Source organism: Pygoscelis adeliae, unplaced genomic scaffold (genome assembly GCF_000699105.1).
Source record: "Pygoscelis adeliae isolate BGI_AS28 unplaced genomic scaffold, ASM69910v1 Scaffold183, whole genome shotgun sequence".
In the NCBI taxonomy this organism is placed as follows: Eukaryota; Metazoa; Chordata; class Aves; order Sphenisciformes; family Spheniscidae; genus Pygoscelis; species Pygoscelis adeliae.
This window is the reverse complement of record NW_008824536.1, coordinates 2,656,333-2,675,528: the sequence shown is the minus strand read 5'-3', so window position 1 is coordinate 2,675,528 and position 19,196 is coordinate 2,656,333. Positions and strand designations below refer to the sequence as shown.

Below are 19,196 nucleotides of genomic sequence, written 5' to 3'. Positions count from 1 at the left end.
GCTGTTGGAAGAATACTGACAGTCATGTCTAGACAGATAGGGATTCTTGGAGGAGTCTCTGTCCTCTGTTACCCTCTGCAGTATGTGGAAAAAAAAAAGAGAAAGATGCTGAGTGACATATCCCTTTCTGCCCTAGCTTAACTGTAGTGGTGCTTGTGGACAGGACTGTTGAAGTCCAGCCTCCTTTCATGTGAGGATGTGGCAAAGAACCAGGGCTCAAGGGTATCTATTGTTTTGTTCCTGCAGGAATATGGGATTAATAAGGAGGAGAAACTGGAGATTGCTATTGGCTTTTGTCTTCCTCTCATTAAAAAGATCCAGTTGGACCTACAGAGAACCCATGAAGATGAGTCTGTCAACAAACTACATCCCTTGTAAGGATTGTGCTGCATGCTGCTGCTGGTGGGGAGGGCAGCTTTGGAGCAGTGTGTGGGAACCACACCAGAAGAGTGTACTGGTGTGGAAGGAGGCACTGAACATGCACTGAAGGACACACCAAGAGGGAGGCATGCTGGTGCTCCTAGAACTAGAAGGGAAGTGGAAAGGCACATTGAGACTGCTGAGTGGGAGCATGGTGCCATGGAAGCTTAAACCCATTGTAGTTGGATGGTGGTGCCTTCATCCCTGTCTCTGCAAGGGGCAAGTGCTAGTATGATGAGGCCACCTCTGCCTCACCATGTATCTCCATTAGAATACCATAAAACTTGCTGCTTCTGTGCCTGATGCTCTCACTGTTTGTTCTGTTCCTGCTGCTCTTTGACAGTTCCCAGTGTCGGGTTATCTTATTCCGTTAAGCGTGCAGAAATGCTGCTGTATGATAGATGGCAATTCATTGGCCGGCTATGAGTAATACTGTACTGATTTTGGTTTAGGTACTCAAGAGGAGTTCTGTCACCAGGTCGCCATGTTCGGACACGGCTCTACTTCACCAGTGAGAGCCATGTGCACTCTCTGCTCAGTATCTTCCGCTATGGGGGGCTCCTGGATGTAAGTGTCCCAGCAATGCTCACAGAGTAAGCCTCCCTGCTTTTTTTCAGTGGCCCTTTCCAAGGTGGACAGTGTACATTTGTAGGTTGCCCCTCTAGCCAGCTCCCCCAGTAATGATGTGCATCAGTGGCCTCTGGCCCACTCCATCTCTGCTGTGTTTGCATGCTGCAGCTTCCTGCCTTTCTGGCACATAGGAGGATTGTTCTTCCTCAGTCTTGACACTGCCTGCCTTGCTTGTACAGAGGCATGTTTTCTCCAAGAGCTGTCCTGCTGGTTTCAGATGAGTAGACCACTTACCGGTGTAGGAGGATAGCAGTATGAGGCGATGGGGATGAGGGAATTTCTCTCTTCCTGCTTCCTTCAACCCTTTATTTCAAGAGCTTGATCCTGTTATTTAATGACTTTCTGTCAATTCTAAGTCAAGAAAATCAGTTTGCTTACAGAGGAAGTGACTTGAACTTGCAAATGCATAGGGGGTGCTCCCTACCAGGGGGACGGATGACACATTTTTAGGGGACTAACTCATCCAATCCAACATTCACTTGCTCTCATAACCTGCTTCCTGAAGGAACTGGCATGCAGACCCTGAGAAAAGCTCTGCTTTAGACTCCTCAAGAGACTCTCTGATTTATCATCCCATTTTTAAGCATGGTGTTCTGAAATGCCTTGAGAGTTTGGGCTTGCTTAGCAGGTGTAATTTCTGATGTCTGTGGAAGCTCAGTGTATCTGTAGGCAGTGATCATGCAAGTACCTCTGAACTGCTCACTGAATAGTATGCTACTTTATCCCCTGACTTGAGTGCCAGAGGATGCTGTGTTGCCAGCGCAGGGATATTAGGCTGTATCTGGGTTTGTTTGTGCTGGTGGGTTCACTTCATGTCCATCAAGGTAGTGAGATGCTCCACAGCAGCATGAGTGGCACTTCAGGTACGGCCATTCCCTAGCAGTGTTGGGAAACAATGAGGGGTGGGCTGCCCTGCCTTGTGGAGCCCAAGGGTCCAGCGTGGCTCTGTAGACTTTTCATTCAGCATCGTGTAAAAGCAGCTTCACTTGGTCCCTTATTTAGCACAAGTTCATCCCTTGTGCTTTTTTTGACATTTCTCTAAAATACTGCATTCTGTAGGCCACTATTTGAGAATGACTGTCTTTGGGAACCTGCTGTGGGTTATGCTTTTCTCCAGTCAGCATGGCATAGGGGGCTTGCAGCTGGATGTGCTCAGATCTGCACGTGGATCGTATGGGTAGCTGTAGTGTCCCTCTATGCAGTTGCTCCTTATTGTAAGCACCCCGCCCTCATTGCAAGGTCATCTCTCTTCATGCAAGTTAAGCAAGGTGTTTTTTGTCCTGACAATGTTGTTATCTTGTGGAGAGACAAACTCTCTCAGACCCATTTCACTGAATGCTGCAAAGTGTCTGCTGTTGCTTATTCCATGCGACTGTTTATGTGTATATATCAGGAAAACAAAGACCAGCAGTGGAAGAGAGCCATGGACTATTTGAGTGCTATCTCAGAGCTGAACTACATGACCCAGATTGTTATCATGCTCTACGAGGACAACAACAAGGTGAGGGATATAGCTGTAGGATAAAATCCTTCCTGCCCTGATGCAAGGCACGGTCCCCGAGAGATGAGTTCAGCTGGGAAGTTTGTAACCTGAGCTCTCTCCGCTTGTGAATAAAGATGGACGGATCGTTAACACAACTGCTAGTTTTTATTTTTAGGTGGGAGGCAGTGACCCAGTTAATGCTTGTTACATGTAAGTGGAATGCCACCCTGAGCAGTAATACCAAACTTAAGTAATCAATACTATCTATTTTAAAGCATTTCCTGAAGCAAAATAATTTGCTGTTTCTTAATATTAATTATAAATGAACAGTAGGAAAAATAAATAAAACCAAATTATATTTGGCATTTTTTTCCAAATATTTGTAGAAAATATCCAGAAATTCCACATTCATAAACATTTTTTATTTTAAAAATATACTGATACAGTTAGGGAAGTACATACTGATATCTTCAGGAAGTAAAGAGAATCATTTAAAAAACAGCTGGAACGTGGAAGCTGATGGTGATGACCATAAGTAGGTTTGGCACCGAATTGCACGTACTGAATCCCAGGTCCTGTGACTCGGGTCCTCTACTGCAGGAGGTTGTAGTGGGTGAGGGGAGCGCTCCCTTTTCTCCATATGCTATAGAGTTAGAATCTTGTATTCACAGAGCTGATGTGGGGTTTTAATGGTAGAAGTGAAATATTTCCTAGTGCTGTTTGTCAAAAAAAAAACCCCAAACTCTCAACAGAGCTCTTAGGAGTGGTGTAAATCTGTTAGTAAGTAGAGATGGTGAAACTTTCGGTTTTGCATCATTAATGCCAGATATTGCAAAAGCTCTGGCTTCCCTTAAAATAAAAATAAAAAAAAAAAAGTAATATTAGAGACAGTTACTTAAATCTTGGAACAACCCGACTAAAGGTCCAGGAAGGAACCAATCTCTCCCTGGCCCAGTGTGTGCTGGTTTTGCAACAGGAGTGGATCGGAAGGGGTTTTAGGTTTGTGTGTATATATATATACATATAGCCCAATTCTGTTTTGGTCCTCTGGTGGCTGTTGTCACAAAATAACAACAATTTGAATGCCTCAGCTTTGTGCTATTAAGGGCTGTCCTTTTGGATGAGACAAACCTAGAGCCATTATGTTCATGGTTTCTTGTTGCTTCCGCTTTCCTTCCAAAAGGATGCGCTTGGGATATGTGCTGCACCGGCATGGCAGGGTGGCCCAGGTCCAGACTATGCTGGCAGTGGGACTGATTTTTATTTATTTACTTATTCCCTGTGCCTCACATTCACAGGATCCATCTTCAGAAGAGCGTTTCCATGTGGAGCTGCATTTCAGCCCTGGTGTGAAAGGCTGTGAGGAAGACAGAAACGTGCCCACGGGGTTTGGCTTTCGGCCTGCCTCTGCGGAGGTGAGCACGCTGCCCGGGCACAGGGTGCCCTGCCTGCTGGGGATGTGGCGAGTGTGGGCCCGTCGGCAACCTTGCTGCTCTGCCAGGCTCTGCTGCCGTCCAGTCTCCAGCAGCAATTTTTTCGCTGACCTTTCCCTTGTGCTTGCGGGCTGTTAGCGGGTTATGTTCCCTGCCTAACTCCGAGGGTTTGTCAGGGCAGTCTTTGAGAACGCTGGTATCCTCCAGCAGAGGAGCTCAGAAGAGCTGGGAGATCCAAGGCTGGAGTCAGTGCCTGGGCAGTGCTTGCGAAGGCCACGTGCCTGTAGGTGTCAATGTTTCCTTACTGCAGAATGAGGACAAGAAAGCAGACCAAGGCAGCCTGGAGGACCTCTCCAAAGAGAAAGGCATCCATGAGCCAGATCGTGCACAGCAAAGGTCTCCGCAGCCTTCCGAGCCAGTCAGCATTCAGCGAAGATCACCGCTGATCAGGAACCGGAAGACAGGGTCCATGGAGGTAACAATGCAATGGGTGCCCTTGGTTGTTCTAATGAAGGTCTTTTGCTTGGTTTAGGTTTCCTGGCATTCCTTTTAACGTGTCCGAGTTTGAGTTGATTCTGGGAAAGGATCTGCAGAAGTTAAAGGGGATTTTTTGGAAGGCAGACCTCCCAAACTCCTCCTCATTGAGGAAGGACAGGGAGAACACAGGTCAGAGGAATTGATGAGGAAGAGCAAGTAAGGAAATGCTTGAGAAACACAAGAATTACTTGGGTTACATGCTCTGTAGAGGCATCAATGTAACCAGCTACGAGATTGCATGCAACCTCTTCACCTAGCCACGGTGACATCTTTGCCTTCCCTCTTTCCTTAGACTCCAGCCTTTGCCTCTCACAGTTCAGCTCCACATTTCTTGTTCCTGTCTCCCATCTAAGAACTCATGCAAATCAGAGGTCTCTGCTAACCAGCGGGTTTATTACAGTGTTTAAACTGTCATAGGGTTTAGAACTGTCCCATTCACTGATCTGCTAAAGTAACAAAGATTGATTTTACTCTTCTTGCTGCTGTCCTTCAGGACCGTTATGTGTCATAAGGCTAGCTTCACAGTCAGCAGGTAGCTGGCACCTTCAAAGTGCTCCAGAAATTGCCCCTCCTTTTGAAGGGGTTTCACAGGCATTTTTGCTATCTGTTTTCTGAACCAGTGAAAGCAGAGAGTTAGGGCTTGAGATATTTGTTAGCTGGCTTCCATCTCTGTGTCACTCATGATTTAATCTTTGCATGCAGCACTCAGGGGGCTCTTTGTAACAAGCATGTACTAAGTTAAAGGGGGTATACTTTCCTGCTGCTAAAGAAGGAAGTCTATGTCCCAGTGATCCCAGCAAGAGTCTTGGGAGACAGTACCTCAGTACACGAGTCCCTTCATATTTTTGAAATCTCCGCTGTTCCACAACCCAACACAAACTTGAAATTAAAATTGAGCGTGCCCTGTCACAATCTTAGCATATGAGTCCCTTTATGCTTCTTGCAAATTGTGATTTTAAGGAAGAGACGTACTTTTCTTTACCTTCAATTGACGTATAAAGGCTTTTGAGACCAGTGGGTAACTTAGAGCACGACACTGATTATACTATCTGTCTTTGCAGGTGCTATCTGAATCTTCTTCCAAATCAGGAGGTTATCGCCTCTTCAGCACTTACTCCAGGCAGTCTTCTGAGATGAAGCAAAGTGGCTTAGGTACTGTACTTGACCTGTAACCAGCCTGCTCACCTGTACCTCTGTATTTCTGTGGGCATCTGTCTGTCTCTCCACATATACATCTGACTTAAGTTCCTTGTATGTCTCTCTGTGTGTATTATGTCTTCTTTTAGTGTTACTGTTTAGACCACTCTAGAGACTATCTTACTGCATTTCCTTTTGTGTACGATCTTCTCCTTCAGCTTCTAGCAACAGAAGATGCACTTTTCATCCTTTCTAGTATGGGAGCAACAGAGCAAGCTGCGTATTTGCAGGTTGGCCTTCTGGTTCCATGTTGTTATCATTTGTTATACCATTTCTGAACTTAGTAGGAAGAGATGATTTTGTGTAAGAACTAGCGTGCTTTCTTTTCTGCAAAACAGTAGTTTACATGCAAAGCTGCTCTTCATGTAAGACTAATATATTTCTACCTTTGCTTCATAAAGATCTCTTGTATGGAACAGATCTGTCATCTGCAACTGTGTTTGACAGCTCTCTAATTGAGCTGGAATCCCTGGTTAGCCATTCTTTGCATGGTAGCCAGTGGAAGAGACTATTTTGGGGCACTTGGTGTTCTCTGCCTGTCCTTGAGAGTACCATTCCCTGTCATCCTAACCTAAACTGTGTCTTAATAGTTGAAATTCTTCCTGAAACAGTTTTGCTGAAGCAAGATCTTTTTGGAAACTGAAAAGCTGTCTTTGCTGTCATGAGGTTCAAAGATAGCTGTGAAACCTAGATCTTGCAGATGACTAATAAGCACCAGGAGGTGGAAATGCCCAAGTTATGCCCACTTTCTTTTTCTTTAAAACTGTTTTTGCATTATGGCATGGCCGTAGACTTGCAGCAGTTCTGACTCATCAGTTCTTTACTCTGTTATGTGGACATCCTGCAGCGAAGAGATTTCTGAAAGGCCTGATCATTTCTTTGTCACTTTTGAATGAGCTGCTGCTTTGGAAGCTAATTCTTACCAAGTAAAGGGAATTTTCTTCAGAGTGGTTAGGAAGTATCCCTGGAGTCTGCCAGCTATGCTACCAGCCAGTTGGAAAAGTCTAAGAAGGAATCGCTGATGCATGTTATTTTCATAAAGGCACAATAGCCTTGGCCATAGTGGATTTTGAATGTGCTATTTCATGTGGTGCATCTACTTACTTCTGCCTTTCACAGACCACCTGCAGGATTAAGTAAGCTGTAATAGACTACCTTGCTTAGGCTTGAAGAAACCTGTGGTTATTCTGTGAATACCTGTGAAGCAATATGAGAATTTCTGAGATGGCACACAGTCAAGGAAGTGCATCTGCTTGGAGAATTAATGAGTACATCAAATGCTTCATGCAAACTATCTTTACTGTTTGGATGTCTGAGTACCTGAAGGCATGTGCTCTGGAAAGCAGATACTACAGCCTATTTACTGCAGCCTTTTCCAGGTTTCTGAGGAATGTCTGTTTTGGCAACAGAGAAGACTACTACTCTACTGGACCCTTGTACAGTACTACTTTTCCTTGACAACAAAATTTGAGATGTGATCCTAGCAGGTTTAATTTCGGGTTCTTGCCTGACTTGGCCTGCTGGGAAGCCTTTGCTGGTCACTCTCCCAGCTGTGAAGCTCTGCAGAGTAGGAACTTTGAGTAGGAACTGATAGACCTGATCTGTGACAGTAAACCTCTAGCTGGATACTCAGCCCAGCCATCATTCTTCTCTGTAGAATCTTGCAGCTGCAGGCACAGAATAGTTGAGCAGGAGAGACCTGTGGTGCAACACTAGCTTGTACAATCCCTGGTTATTAGGATGGCTGTGTTTCTGTGAATTTCTCTTAACCTGAGAACTGTTAAGAAGAATGATGCCTCTTCACCTGTAAAAATCAAGCTCTTCAAGGAATCTTCCTGATCTTTTTGTGCTTGTTTTGTAGAAATCTAATTTCTTCCCACTTTAGGATCTGAAATGTACTGTCTCTGGGAGAAGTAATAGAGAACTCATGGGAGCTTGAACTTTGGCTTTAATACTTGTCTCAGCAGCTGTGCTATGAGGGCGTTCATTCAGATACTACCTGCTGTTTCTGAGCTTTTCTGAAATTGAGCCTACCTCCTGTTGCCTGACCTTGTCAGTGGCTGGCTATCGTTGTCTCTGGGAGAATGGATTCTCTGGGAGAATGTCTGTTCAGGTATAACCTCATATGTTTAGGCATGCAAGAATGGGGAGCAGGACAGAGCTCCTATAATACCCCCCCTGCCATACCTGCCAGAATTGTGTCTTTACTGTAATTTAAAAAGATTCCTTGAAATGTCTGTTTGGAAAAGGGGCGGGCTGCAGCTTGCTTTGTCTGTGCAAAGTGGTGCTTTGGAGTATGCCACGTTTTTCTGGGCAGGAGCGAGTGCGTTATTGTGGTTTGTCTGCAACAGTGTGCATGCTTCTAACTTGAGAAGCCTAGGGAAGTTTCAGTGCCTTTCTTTGCTTGCAAGAACTCTTCAAAATGGGGTAAAATCACTCCTTGCTGTTTGAGCAATAGAGGTGGTGTATTGCTGGTGGGCATGAAGCTTTGTGCTGAGACTCACATTCCTGTAGGGAAGTAAGGGATGTCCATTTTTTAAATGTCTGAAACATTGAATGTACATCTGAAAATTAAATACACATAAAAGATCCAGCACATACAGTAATTTCTAGCAAATGTTGCTACATCTTAAATCCAAATGGCTAGCGTACCATTATGTTCTTCAGGATGCGCGCGCGCGCGCGTGTGTGTGTGTGTTAACTTTGGCTACAGTGGTCTCCTAGAGTTCACTGTAGACAATTGCTGTCGTCCATAGAGTCATCTTTGTAAATACTCTTCTGGCTTAAGGATGCTAACAAAATGCCTCTGTCTACTGTAGGATAGCAGGAACACTGGGGTATCCTTAGCTTAATGATTAGTGGCATGAGGTTGCTCCAGCTACAAAGTCATAAAAATCTGTTCCATTTTTATCTGCCAGTAAATGAGTCTGTTGGGCTTTTTTGTTTGTTTGTTTGTTTTTAAGCCATGGAAGGATGATTAGGAGCATCATCCTGGCTGCTGCTTGACAAAATTTTGTTTGCATTCTGGCAGATTCCAGTTCGTGCTGAGTCAGCACTGAGCTTCAATTTAAGGCATTAGGAGGAAATTTTCTAAGACTTGTGTATCAGTCACCTTGCAGGCAAGAGTTCTTTGACTGTTTGTCCAAGGACACATATGTGCTAGTCTGTCCTGTGGAAAGCTACCAGCAGTGTCACAGTGGTGGAGTAGCTTAAGTTCAGTGCATATGAGAACTCTTTCGGTCATCCCCCACTGTTCCCAGGAGCAGATATTGTCAGCTTAGACTGAGCTTACATGTGAATAACTCAAAACTCTGCATCTGTGTGTTTTCTCCAGAGAAGCTCTGGCTAAAAAGGAGCTTTGCAGAGAAACAGTTGGGGTCCTGAAGAGCAAGGAGTGGACATGAGGCAGCAGCATGTCCTTACAGCGAAGAAGGCCAATGGCATGCTTTGCTGGATTAGCAGGAGTACAGCCATCAGGCTGAGGGATTTGGTTCTTCCCCTTTATTCACCTCTTGTGAGACTGCGTCTAAAGTACTGCTGTCCTGTCCTGGGCTCCCTAGTGCAAGAAGGGTGTGGATGTAGAGGGTATAAGCCCACTAAGGGGCAGTGGAGGTGGATGGGGGTTGAAGCACATGACCTGTGAGGAGAAGCTGAGAGAGCGGGGCTTGTTCAGATCAGAAGCTGTGGGGAGTGGAGACCTTAATGCTGTTCAACCACTTAAATGGGAGGTTACAGAGAAGATGGATACAGACTGCCCTCCAAGGCACATGATGATAAGACGAGAACCAACAGACGCAAGTTGCAGCATGGGAAATTCCATTTAGCTAGGAGGAGCAAATTTTTCACCATGAATGTGCCAGCTATTGGAACAGGGGCCCAGAGAGGTTGTGAAATCTCCTTTCTTGGAGGTATTCAAAACTTGACTGGACAAACCCTAGCAAGCTGATCCAAGTTGGCCCTGCTGGGGCATTGGGAGAGAAGCCTCCAGAGGTTCCTTCCAACCTAAATCATGCTATGCTGCCGTATTTTAGAATCAAGAGCTGCTTGCAATATAGGCAGGATCTTTTTAACAGTAGTAACAGTTGCACTGTTCCAGTTAAATACTAATAGGCAGTATGTCAGTTTTTTTGCCTTGGCAGACAAGGTGGAACACGATCAACCTGCTTGTTTCTGGAAGCCTTTTGTATGAGGGAGTAATGTTGTTTTTAGCCATTGGTATTCTCAGTACAGAATGCAGCATCAAGACGGTTTAGCAGAGAATTTATAGCCAATCAGTGGCTTTGTCTGGCCCATAAAAAGGTTTTGTCTCACTCACAATTGCTTTCCTCAATTGAAAGAATCCTATTTCAAATGCCCGATGTTCCCTAAATATCACATGAAGTCAAGTCACTCTACAGAACACTGTGCCTTGGAGAAGCAAACACCAGCAGTTGCCAAAGCCACCGGTATTAGGTTGCCCTCCGATGCATGAGGCTGTCTTGCATGCCATATTCCTCGCCATAGGGTAAGCAAAGTTCCATGCTGTGTGCGCATCTGGTGCTTTGCAAGGGTAGTTCATGGAACAGTTGGACTGCTCTGGAGTAACAAGACATGACCAAGTGGATGTGAAATATCATCTGGGCAGCAGCTTGTGAAAGAAAGCTCTCTGGTCACATTGCTTTCCTTACTGCTTAACAGAGTGATTAATCCACATTTGCTGATCAACAGATCAGGCAGTCCTTTCTTCTCCTTGGTGTCCTACAGAAAAAGGAGCTTTCCAAAGAGAAAGGGCAGAAGAGCAGAGAAATGAAGCCCTGTGACATGAACATTAGTGATTTGGCATCCTGGCTTTTCTGACATGAGTATGTAGATTTGCTGACTGAAGGGTGTCAAGGTGTTTCTCCTAGGTCAGGGCGAGAAAACCAAATGGAAATAAACCCCTGGACAGAGTTAGGAACTTTCCTGGTGCTGAGTTTTGGGCTACCTGTTGTGCATTTGGCACTGCTGAATTTAGAATGGGGAATACTGCCTCCCTATGCTCCCCAGCATCATTTTTTTTTTCCTGAGATTGCCTGCGAAGTGGCCAGTTCGTTCCTCATTCTTTGACTAACCCTGCTTTTCTGTAGTTGCATGCAGTGGAGATATAATACTAACACCTTCCATGCCTTTCCAGGGTCACAATGCACCGGCCTGTTTAGCACCACTGTGCTGGGAGGCTCCTCCAGTGCCCCCAACCTCCAGGACTACGCACGCAGCCATGGCAAAAAGTTTGCCAGCAGCCTGACATACAAAGACGGTATGTGTGTTCCCTGTGCAGCAGGTGGTTAATTTGTGGACTTTGGTGTCTCAGGATGCTCCTGAGGCAAAGACTTAGACTGCTAAGAAGAATGACAGTTGAATGTGTATATTCGCCGCATATACAGTAATGCATTTTATCATATCCCAAGAAATTGTGATCCTTGCTAGGACAAGACAGGAGCTGACATTGTGCGAGGAGTTTTATGCTGATGTATGGCATTGCTGGGGTCTGATTTTAGTCTGACATTTTAATACTACTTGCTGTTGTGGAGGAGGATTTATTGGTCTAGATATTAAATAGGTTTATCCTGATATGGAAATCCAGCACATCACATCATCTTGCTTACCTTGGTGATCTAGCTGATGCTAAATGAAACTTTTGTGGAAACAGTAATCCTCACCCTATGGAAGATGGAGCCGTCCCAAAGGCAGAATGATATGCTTGGCGGTAGATAAGATGGGTACTTTTCTGGGCACACAGAAAAGTCCGAGGTAGCTGTCAGAAAGTAAGTGTAATATGCCTGCAGTGCTTGAGGTAAGTGGGATACTTGGGTGAAATACTGCAAAAGGACCGGAAAGTCTAGTTATTGTGCAGTTCTGCAGAAACTGCCTTACATTTTACCAGATTGTCTTGCTGAACTTTATTTGGGTCATTAGTTTAAATGTTGCCCGATGCACATGGGTGAAGGGGGTGTTGCCAGCTGCGGATTGATCTGCAGTTAGTACTAGTGCGTTATGCATTGAGAAGCAGAGAGTGTGTTGCTACTTTCAAGAAAATTGGAGCACAGGGAAAGACTGAGGTATCCTGGAGGAGTTGGAGGGGTGTAATGCACAAGTGCAAGTGTCCGTTGTGGTCCCGATAAGAAAGGCACTCGGACTCTGTAAGTACTGATTAACGTACCATTTGTTGGAACGCTCAGTTGAGCAGCATTGAACGAACCACTCCATGGATAGGATCTGCACAGCGTGCTGTGTCCTAGTTGGAAATCCACCTAATGTTGCAAAACTTGGGCTTCCCAGCATCTGAACGGATTTAAGATTATCTATCCTCTCTTTTTCCTTTTTGTGTTGGTTCTAACAAATGGTATTTTAATCAATACTTTACAGAGTCTGAGTGCCTTTCTTATCGGGATCATAACAAACGCTAGCACTGGTGGATTACAAGGTGGGGAGATGATTAAGGCAGTAGTTTGGGGCCTTTGGGGAAAACAGGAGGTTGGTTTGTTTGAACTTTTGTCCAGTTCTGAGGCAAGGAAAATGGCCTAGCAAATCAGGGTGGAAAGATGCTCTCCAATTCTCAGACCTATTGGAACCTCATGAATGCCGTTGTATTGAGACCATTATGTATACTGGCTTTCTGTGCTGCTTTTCACTGTGTAAGAGAAAACTGTGTTGCTTCTCACCTGTTCAGGGAGCTCCCTAGCACACAACAGGCTGCGAGCGATAGAGACAGGGAGGGTGAACTGGGAGGATTTTAAACCCTGCTGTACCAGTCTGAGCTGCTCAAGGCAGCAAGTGCTGGCTACTCATAGGTCCCAGAATAAGCTCATGGCGTTTGGCACAAGATGGGGGTGTGAATACCAGGGGAGCCGCTGAAAAGGCCAGCAAGGGCTCTGGCTGCTTTTCTTCCATAACTCTGCAAGCAGCATGAATCCAAGGCAGCACTAATTCTGAGTGAAAAGCATCAAAGACTGCTTGCTCTGTATCCAGCTGGGAATAGAACAGATTCTGCCCAGTTCTGGTGCTGTGCTGCCTTTCTCTGTAGGCTGTATAGTAGGAGTGTGCCTGCAACTGGCTACCCGCATTCAAGGTCCGGAGCAGAGTCCTGCTGCGTTAGCCTAAATTCAGTGACAAGGTCTCTGTGTGCTGAGACGCAGTTGTACCCTCAAGTACTTAAAAGGCAGACTTATTTAACTAGTGTGCGACTAACACAGCCCAGAATTATTCATCTTGATGTTACACTTCTTTTTTCATGTTTCTTAGTGTGCTATGGTACCCTGTGCTACCAGCGTTTTGCTGCAATAAGAGCAGTTGTGAGGAAGAAGCGGTGGGCTTGGAAAAACAAGTAGGAGGCAGAAGGGCGTTTAGCTTCTGGGGAAGGTAGCTTGGAATGTGAAATAGGCCCCTGATCTGCATGTTCCTGCTTAAATGAGCACCAATGAAATGCTGAACAATGGCATTTAAACCAAATATTACTAGAGCTAAATACAGTAAGTGACACAGCAGCTACAGCAGACTCTTCGAGTACATTTGTATCAAGGCCTTTTTCACAGTCGTCAGGCTAGTAATGTTTAAAAACCTTTGAATTCTGGAGCACATATTTGCATGAACTCTTTGATATTTTTTCATGGCTGTGATGCTTCAAGCGTGGTGCATGGCTTATAGCACTTCATCAAAGACTCGCTCAAGTGAAGTTGAAATGGCCCTTATTTCTGAAGTCTTTTTTGCGTGGGGCTGGAAGAGGGCTAAGGAACACTTCAGTGGAAAGTTGTATCCCAACCTCAGGTTGAGCGAAGGTCCACTGATGGTTGTGATTTGAAGTTGGCTTGTCTGAAGCCAGGGATCCAGTAAGCTATGCTGCAGTACCATTTAAGTTGATGTGCTGTGAAGGCAAGGGGGAGATGTGGGGTGGAATGGAGATGGTTACCAGCTGGCTGACTGCAGCTCCAGGACTTCTAAGGGATTGCATGTGTATTTTTTTCTATTCCTTGAGTGTAAAGAAAGAAAAACAATTTTAGGGCTCTTATGCTGGTGAAGAAGATTGCAGCAAGTTTGAGAGTTGGTTTAAATATATTATTTGACCAAGTCAGTGGATGTAGCTAGAGAAGCATAATGGGGGTGTGGAGCATAAATTGATATGTGTATCTCCTAACCTTGGTGTAGAGGGACAGGCGCACAGACCCCATTGACTAGGTAGAACGGACACATGAAACATGAAAGAGAAATAAAAACATTTTCTAATATTTCCTAAAAGTTCCTAAACAGCAGCAAAAGGTATGATTGGCTGGGGTCTCACATCAAATCCTACATGCAGATGGTCTGATTCTTTCCCATGATAGCTGAGGAATTTCCAGAGTGGGAATAAACTGAAGTTTTCAGCCTTTTTTTTTTTGGTGCATATGGAGACTAATCCATGTCTTTTAAAGCTCATCTGTTTGCACCCCACATCTAATGCATAGAATCTGTCCTTGCACTGTCTTTCCGATGTGTGATTTCTATGGGAGAGCTTGGCCTGGCCTGGGACATGGCCAGGAGAAGCCTGAGGACCGCTCTGACAGGCGTACCCCAAAACCTCTTCTGTACTGAAAAGCTTTGATCAACAGAACTGTAGAGGCATGTCTTCATGGGTCTTCTGTTTGTTCCCTAATAAGTTACTAAGATTTAGCTTTAAACTCATAAATAGCTCTGTTTAGCTTGCATTAAGAGGATGTTTTGAGCTGCACTTACCTATGCCAGGGCTCTTCAGTTCCTCTGCACAATGGTTGTCATTTTCCTTGGGCAGAGGTGAATCCCGAGAACTATCCTCCTGTGGTGCTGCTGCTTGCTTGGCCATGTGCTCCTGTGGCTGTGAGCATGGCCTAACCGCATCTTGCACTGGACTGAGCCTGGGTTGCTCTCAGGATGGCTGGAAGTGTGGTGGGAAGGTATGAGATGCTGTCTGTGACTGAGAGAGTGTGGCTGAAGTCTTTGTAGTGTCAGGGGAGACCCTGGCAGGGCAGTGCAAGGGAAGTGGAGAGCCAGCAGAGTGCGAGGAAGCCAAGAGCTTTAGTCAGACCCGCAGGTAGAGAGTGCCCAGGGTGCTACAGCAGTGCCAACGGGAGCATGTGTTATGGGGGTCAAGGAGAAGGTGAACCTGAAAGGGTAGTTGCAAGCATATGAAGGTCGGGGGATCCTTAGAAGCAGGCTGTTAACTGAGATGATCTGTTTTTATTTCCTCAGAGCTCTTGTCTATGCCAGCCGTAAAACGATTTTCTGTGTCGTTTGCAAAGCATCCGACTAATGGTACGTTTGCTTCCTTGATTTGACGTTCCCTCACACTTCTAACCCCATGCTCACATTCAGTTCTCTCTGCACATATTCTCCTCTCAGCCTTCTCGTGTTTTTTTGTGTCTGTGTATCTGGTGTCCAAACATGCTTCACCTTCCCCCATTGCCTCGTTGTAACTAACTTGTTCATTCATCCTCTGTTACTGCTCAGTGGTTCCTCTCCTGCCCCCCAAGGCATTTGTGTCCCTGGTGAAAAAGCAAGAGCAGTGGCTCTGTGAATGGACTCCTAAAGCAGCCTTTAATTCCACAGCTGACAATAAAGCCTTCTTTCATGCTCCCTTTTCGGGGGTTGGGGGTCGGGGGGAGAAAACCATTGGATTTGGGGGGGGGGCGGATATCCACTCCGTATTCTGTAAGAGCACCAGCAGCTTTGCTCCTCAGTTTCTGCAATGCAGATTTGCGGGACCAAAACAAGGATATCCTGAGGCTACCCGTGTGTCACCTGGAAGAGCACAGTCTAGGGTGGGGGAGAAGGAGGTGCTAGGTGGGAGAGAAGGAGGTGCTAACAGCATTCCCTCTGTGGATGGTATTCCTCAGCACAGTCGTCTGAGGAGTACTGGTAACCTCATGGCTTCCTATTTGCAAACTTGTCTGTTAGGGTGGTCCCTTGGTTACTCCAAGCATGGTGGTGTTGGTGGGAGTAGGCTCACCTTTCCTGCAGACGTTATCCTGGGAATGGTATCTCTCCAGAACTTTCACTCATCTGCTGTTGGTGGACAATGCTGGCTTGGGCCTGCCGCCTTCCTGAGGTAGGAGGGGATCGGCACCATGCCACCCAGGGTGATGTAACCTGCTTCACTCCTGTCATGCTAGTAGCTATGAAGAGGCTTGGTAAAGCAGGATGTCTGACAGTGCTTCTGTTGGCTCACTATCTCTGCTTCATATTGCTACTAACCTAACACCTGAACTGTGAGTCTTTTGAGGTTAAAGACCATTAGCTCTGTGGCAGCAGATGCCTTGAACTAGTGTTTATTATCCAAGTCTTGCACAGAAACTTTTGAAAAGGTTTGTTTCACAGCACCACTCCTACCTCATGGCTCCTGCTGTTGAGACAAGTTAGAACCAAAGCAGATCACTGAAAGATATCAGGTTAAGCATTTCTGTCTTCTGTGATCAAGGCTGCTTCTGCAATCTTGTTGCTTAGTAAATATGAAGAAATTGTGCTCTGCGTCTGAAGATGAAAGAAGTTCAGAAGACTGTTATGAAGACCAAAGTTTTGGGAAAGATGAAGGGGAAGGGGCAGCTAAATGTGGCTTTATTGTTTCAAATATCTGAAGGGAACCTATTTTCTGTGTTTGCTTGGTTTTGTTTTTCCCAGAGTGGCCAACTGCTTGATTTGTTTGTATGTCTGGATGCCATCTGAACTCACGTGGTGTATGTCAGCAGGATGTGTCGTTCTATCTTGCCAGCAAAACTTGTACCAATCACCAGTCATTCCTAAGCCACACTGTAAAGCAACAGCCCCCGCCCCAAACATAATAAAGTGAAACTGGGCATCAGGTTTTTCCCAAGAACCCAATGAATATTTCTAATGGCAAAGTGCTCCTTAATCAAGAGAACAAAGACAGAGGTCCAGCAGGTGTGAGCTTGAAGTTAGGCATATTTGGTCTAGGCTTGGCACTGGTTTTAGCAGGATGTTTAGACACATGAACCACTTGCCTGAGGATGCAAAAGCTATTCACAGCTCTGAATCTGGATTTTGTTTCTGAAGAGCTGCCTCTCTGTGGTGAAATGGGATGGGTGAACCAGAGCAGTGGCCAAGCACAGCATCAGGCCAGATGCTTTATGCCCTGGTCTTGTGAGTCTTGGGAGCGTGACATGAGTCCTGAGGCTTGTATACGTGGACGAGAAGACATGCCTGCATGCTACTATCTTGTCCGTCATGCAAGGATATCACAGAAGATTGCACAGGGCTGTTCTGAGAGTCTAGAGAGGGGAGGTCAGCAATTCTGTGCCCCCTCTGTTCTTCCACACTCTAAGCATTATGCTCTCAGTCAAACCCTGCTGTCCCCCAGCGTCCCTTCCACAGCCTCCGGTCGTTTGATGCTGGGCCATTTGCTCTATTCCATGTGCTGAGGTGGCTGGCTGCGTTTGGATGCAGGATTCGAACGGTCTGTTGGCAGTCTGGATGTCTCAGTTGGGGGAGGGCGAGTGTGGGCCTGACCTTATCTAGCCAAACCTGAACTGTATTGGACTTGGAACGTGTCCTCAAATATATTCGCTTGTCAGACCTCAACTTACAAAGATGAAACCTTGCTGCTCAGGGACTGCCCCTGCACTGCAGCTGTGTTTGGCAAAGGCTGGGCAGGGTGGGAGGCTGGCCTGCTGCAATGTGACTGGGGGTATGTAGATCTAAGGGTATTCCTGACCTGCTCGCTGCGGGAGGGATTGGGCTTCAGTGTGTGGTGTGGGTTTTTCCCACCCTGCGGCCCTGGTGCTGGCAGCTCCATCCCCACATCGCCACAATTTCTCTATCCCCAGCTGCACCTGCCCCTCTCCTCTCACTCTCTATGGCCCCCTTTCCTCCAGATGCGTTTGAGCACCACCACGTTGCCCAGTTGCTGCGCCGTTTTTCCTCTGACTGTGCCACGAGCCGGAACATCTCCCTGGATGCCGCTCTAGCCCATCACCTCCAGCAGTGCTCCTACCACCTGCGCCTCTTCAGGAGCTGGCTGATCTCAGGGCAGGATGACTTGGAGTGTCTTTACGGTACTGCACGCTGCAGCTGCCTTGGTCCTGTGCTCTTGTAGCTGAGCAGGGACCACTGTCTGCTTGAGAATGCAAAGTATGCTTTGCTTCTAAAAAGGAAAGCATTTCCCTCACCGCATCCCTTAAATCTCTGGGTTGCTGCTGCAGCAAGCTGTGTGGGCTGTTGGCACCCGGCAGTTTTGGAGCCTTAGGCAGTAGCCTTTCCACATGGAGCCGGTGCTCTTCGTGTGGCTGTAACTGTGCTCTTTCCATCTTTGGCAATTGTTCGTTGCCTCCTTCCTTTAGCCAGGGTAAGCCCTTAAGCTCCCTTCAGGTTAGGTGCTGAGCTTCTACCAGTGTGACGCCCTGCTGACACGATACCCCTGTGCAGGTCTCAGTGGGGTGCTGCAAGGTGTCCCATTATTAACAGAGGAACCAAAGTGAATAGTAAGAGTATGGGAAGAAAGAAGATTAAGGAGGCGCTGCAGCTGGTCACAGGCAGAGTGAACTTGCTGTGGAAATTTTGGGGAAGTGAGTGCTTGTGGGATTGTGTTGTTTCTCGAGAGACCCTATCTAGAGAGACAGGGTAGAAACTGAGCTTCTGTGGCTGCATTGCATGGCATCTGTTCTGCCTGTTGGGACCTTTGCAGCGTGTCATGTGTCTGGTGGGAAGAGGTAGGCGATTTCAGTGTTGAATCTAGATGTTATAAACCAAAGCTTGCTACTGTTTCTCTGGTATTTGTCAGCCTCTGGCACAGACGGGAAGTCTGATGCATTGAGGTCTCAGTGCTTCTAAGACAGGTAGAAAGATTCCTCTCTGAGAGGCGCAGCTAGGGGCTGGCTGCTAGTGTTTACCTTGCACCATAAAACCTGCTTGGTGCATGTGGCTTGCTGAGCTGTGTGGTGTGATGCATGGACCTCCTTTTTCATTCAGACCCACAGGTGGAAGGGGCAGAGACAGTATAGCTTTTCATGTAGTGAAGCAACAGGATCAAGCATTTTCATAGCCTGGAAAAGAGAATTTTTCTTATACAGTCTGTTTTTTCTTGATATAGCCCTTTCTGTCAAGTAGGCAATTTGGAGATGGCAGTTACTTTTCATATATAATTAGGACAATCCTTGGTCTCCTAGCAACAAATACTAAAGAGGAGCAAAATTGCTTCAAGGGAAGAGATGCTGGAACACAGCAGACTGCTCCAAAGCCAAAGCTGAGCTTCTGCTGCAGATCTCAGCCATCTCCTGTGAGCTCCAGTAGGGAGAGGAAATGAACTCAGTGCTTTGGGCAGCGATATGCCAAATATTGCAGCATGGTGCTGGGTTGTGCAGCCTGCCCTAATGCAGCCAAACATATGCGTTATGTACCTCAGCATAGCAGCCTTCCTGTGTGGAAATCAGATCTCTGCAATCAGTGAGTTCTTTCTTGCTGTTTTCTCAGTCTGTCATCAAGCCCACAGTTAATTAGCATGCTTGGGATTACTGCTGGGG

The 19,196-nt window shown here is 46.2% G+C and overlaps 1 protein-coding gene across 1 annotated transcript in view; it reads left to right on the top strand.

Annotated features, from left to right (window-relative positions):
* The window catches only part of PPIP5K1 (diphosphoinositol pentakisphosphate kinase 1), a 47,305-nt gene that overhangs the window by 18,816 nt on the left and 9,293 nt on the right, over window positions 1–19,196 (top strand). The window contains exons 21-28 of the mRNA XM_009321594.1: window positions 247–374; window positions 873–987; window positions 2,444–2,551; window positions 3,832–3,948; window positions 4,277–4,441; window positions 5,565–5,655; window positions 10,853–10,975; window positions 17,553–17,732. Coding sequence (XP_009319869.1) covers window positions 247–374; window positions 873–987; window positions 2,444–2,551; window positions 3,832–3,948; window positions 4,277–4,441; window positions 5,565–5,655; window positions 10,853–10,975; window positions 17,553–17,732 — 1,027 coding nt within the window. The remainder of the gene's footprint in view (window positions 1–246; window positions 375–872; window positions 988–2,443; window positions 2,552–3,831; window positions 3,949–4,276; window positions 4,442–5,564; window positions 5,656–10,852; window positions 10,976–17,552; window positions 17,733–19,196) is intronic.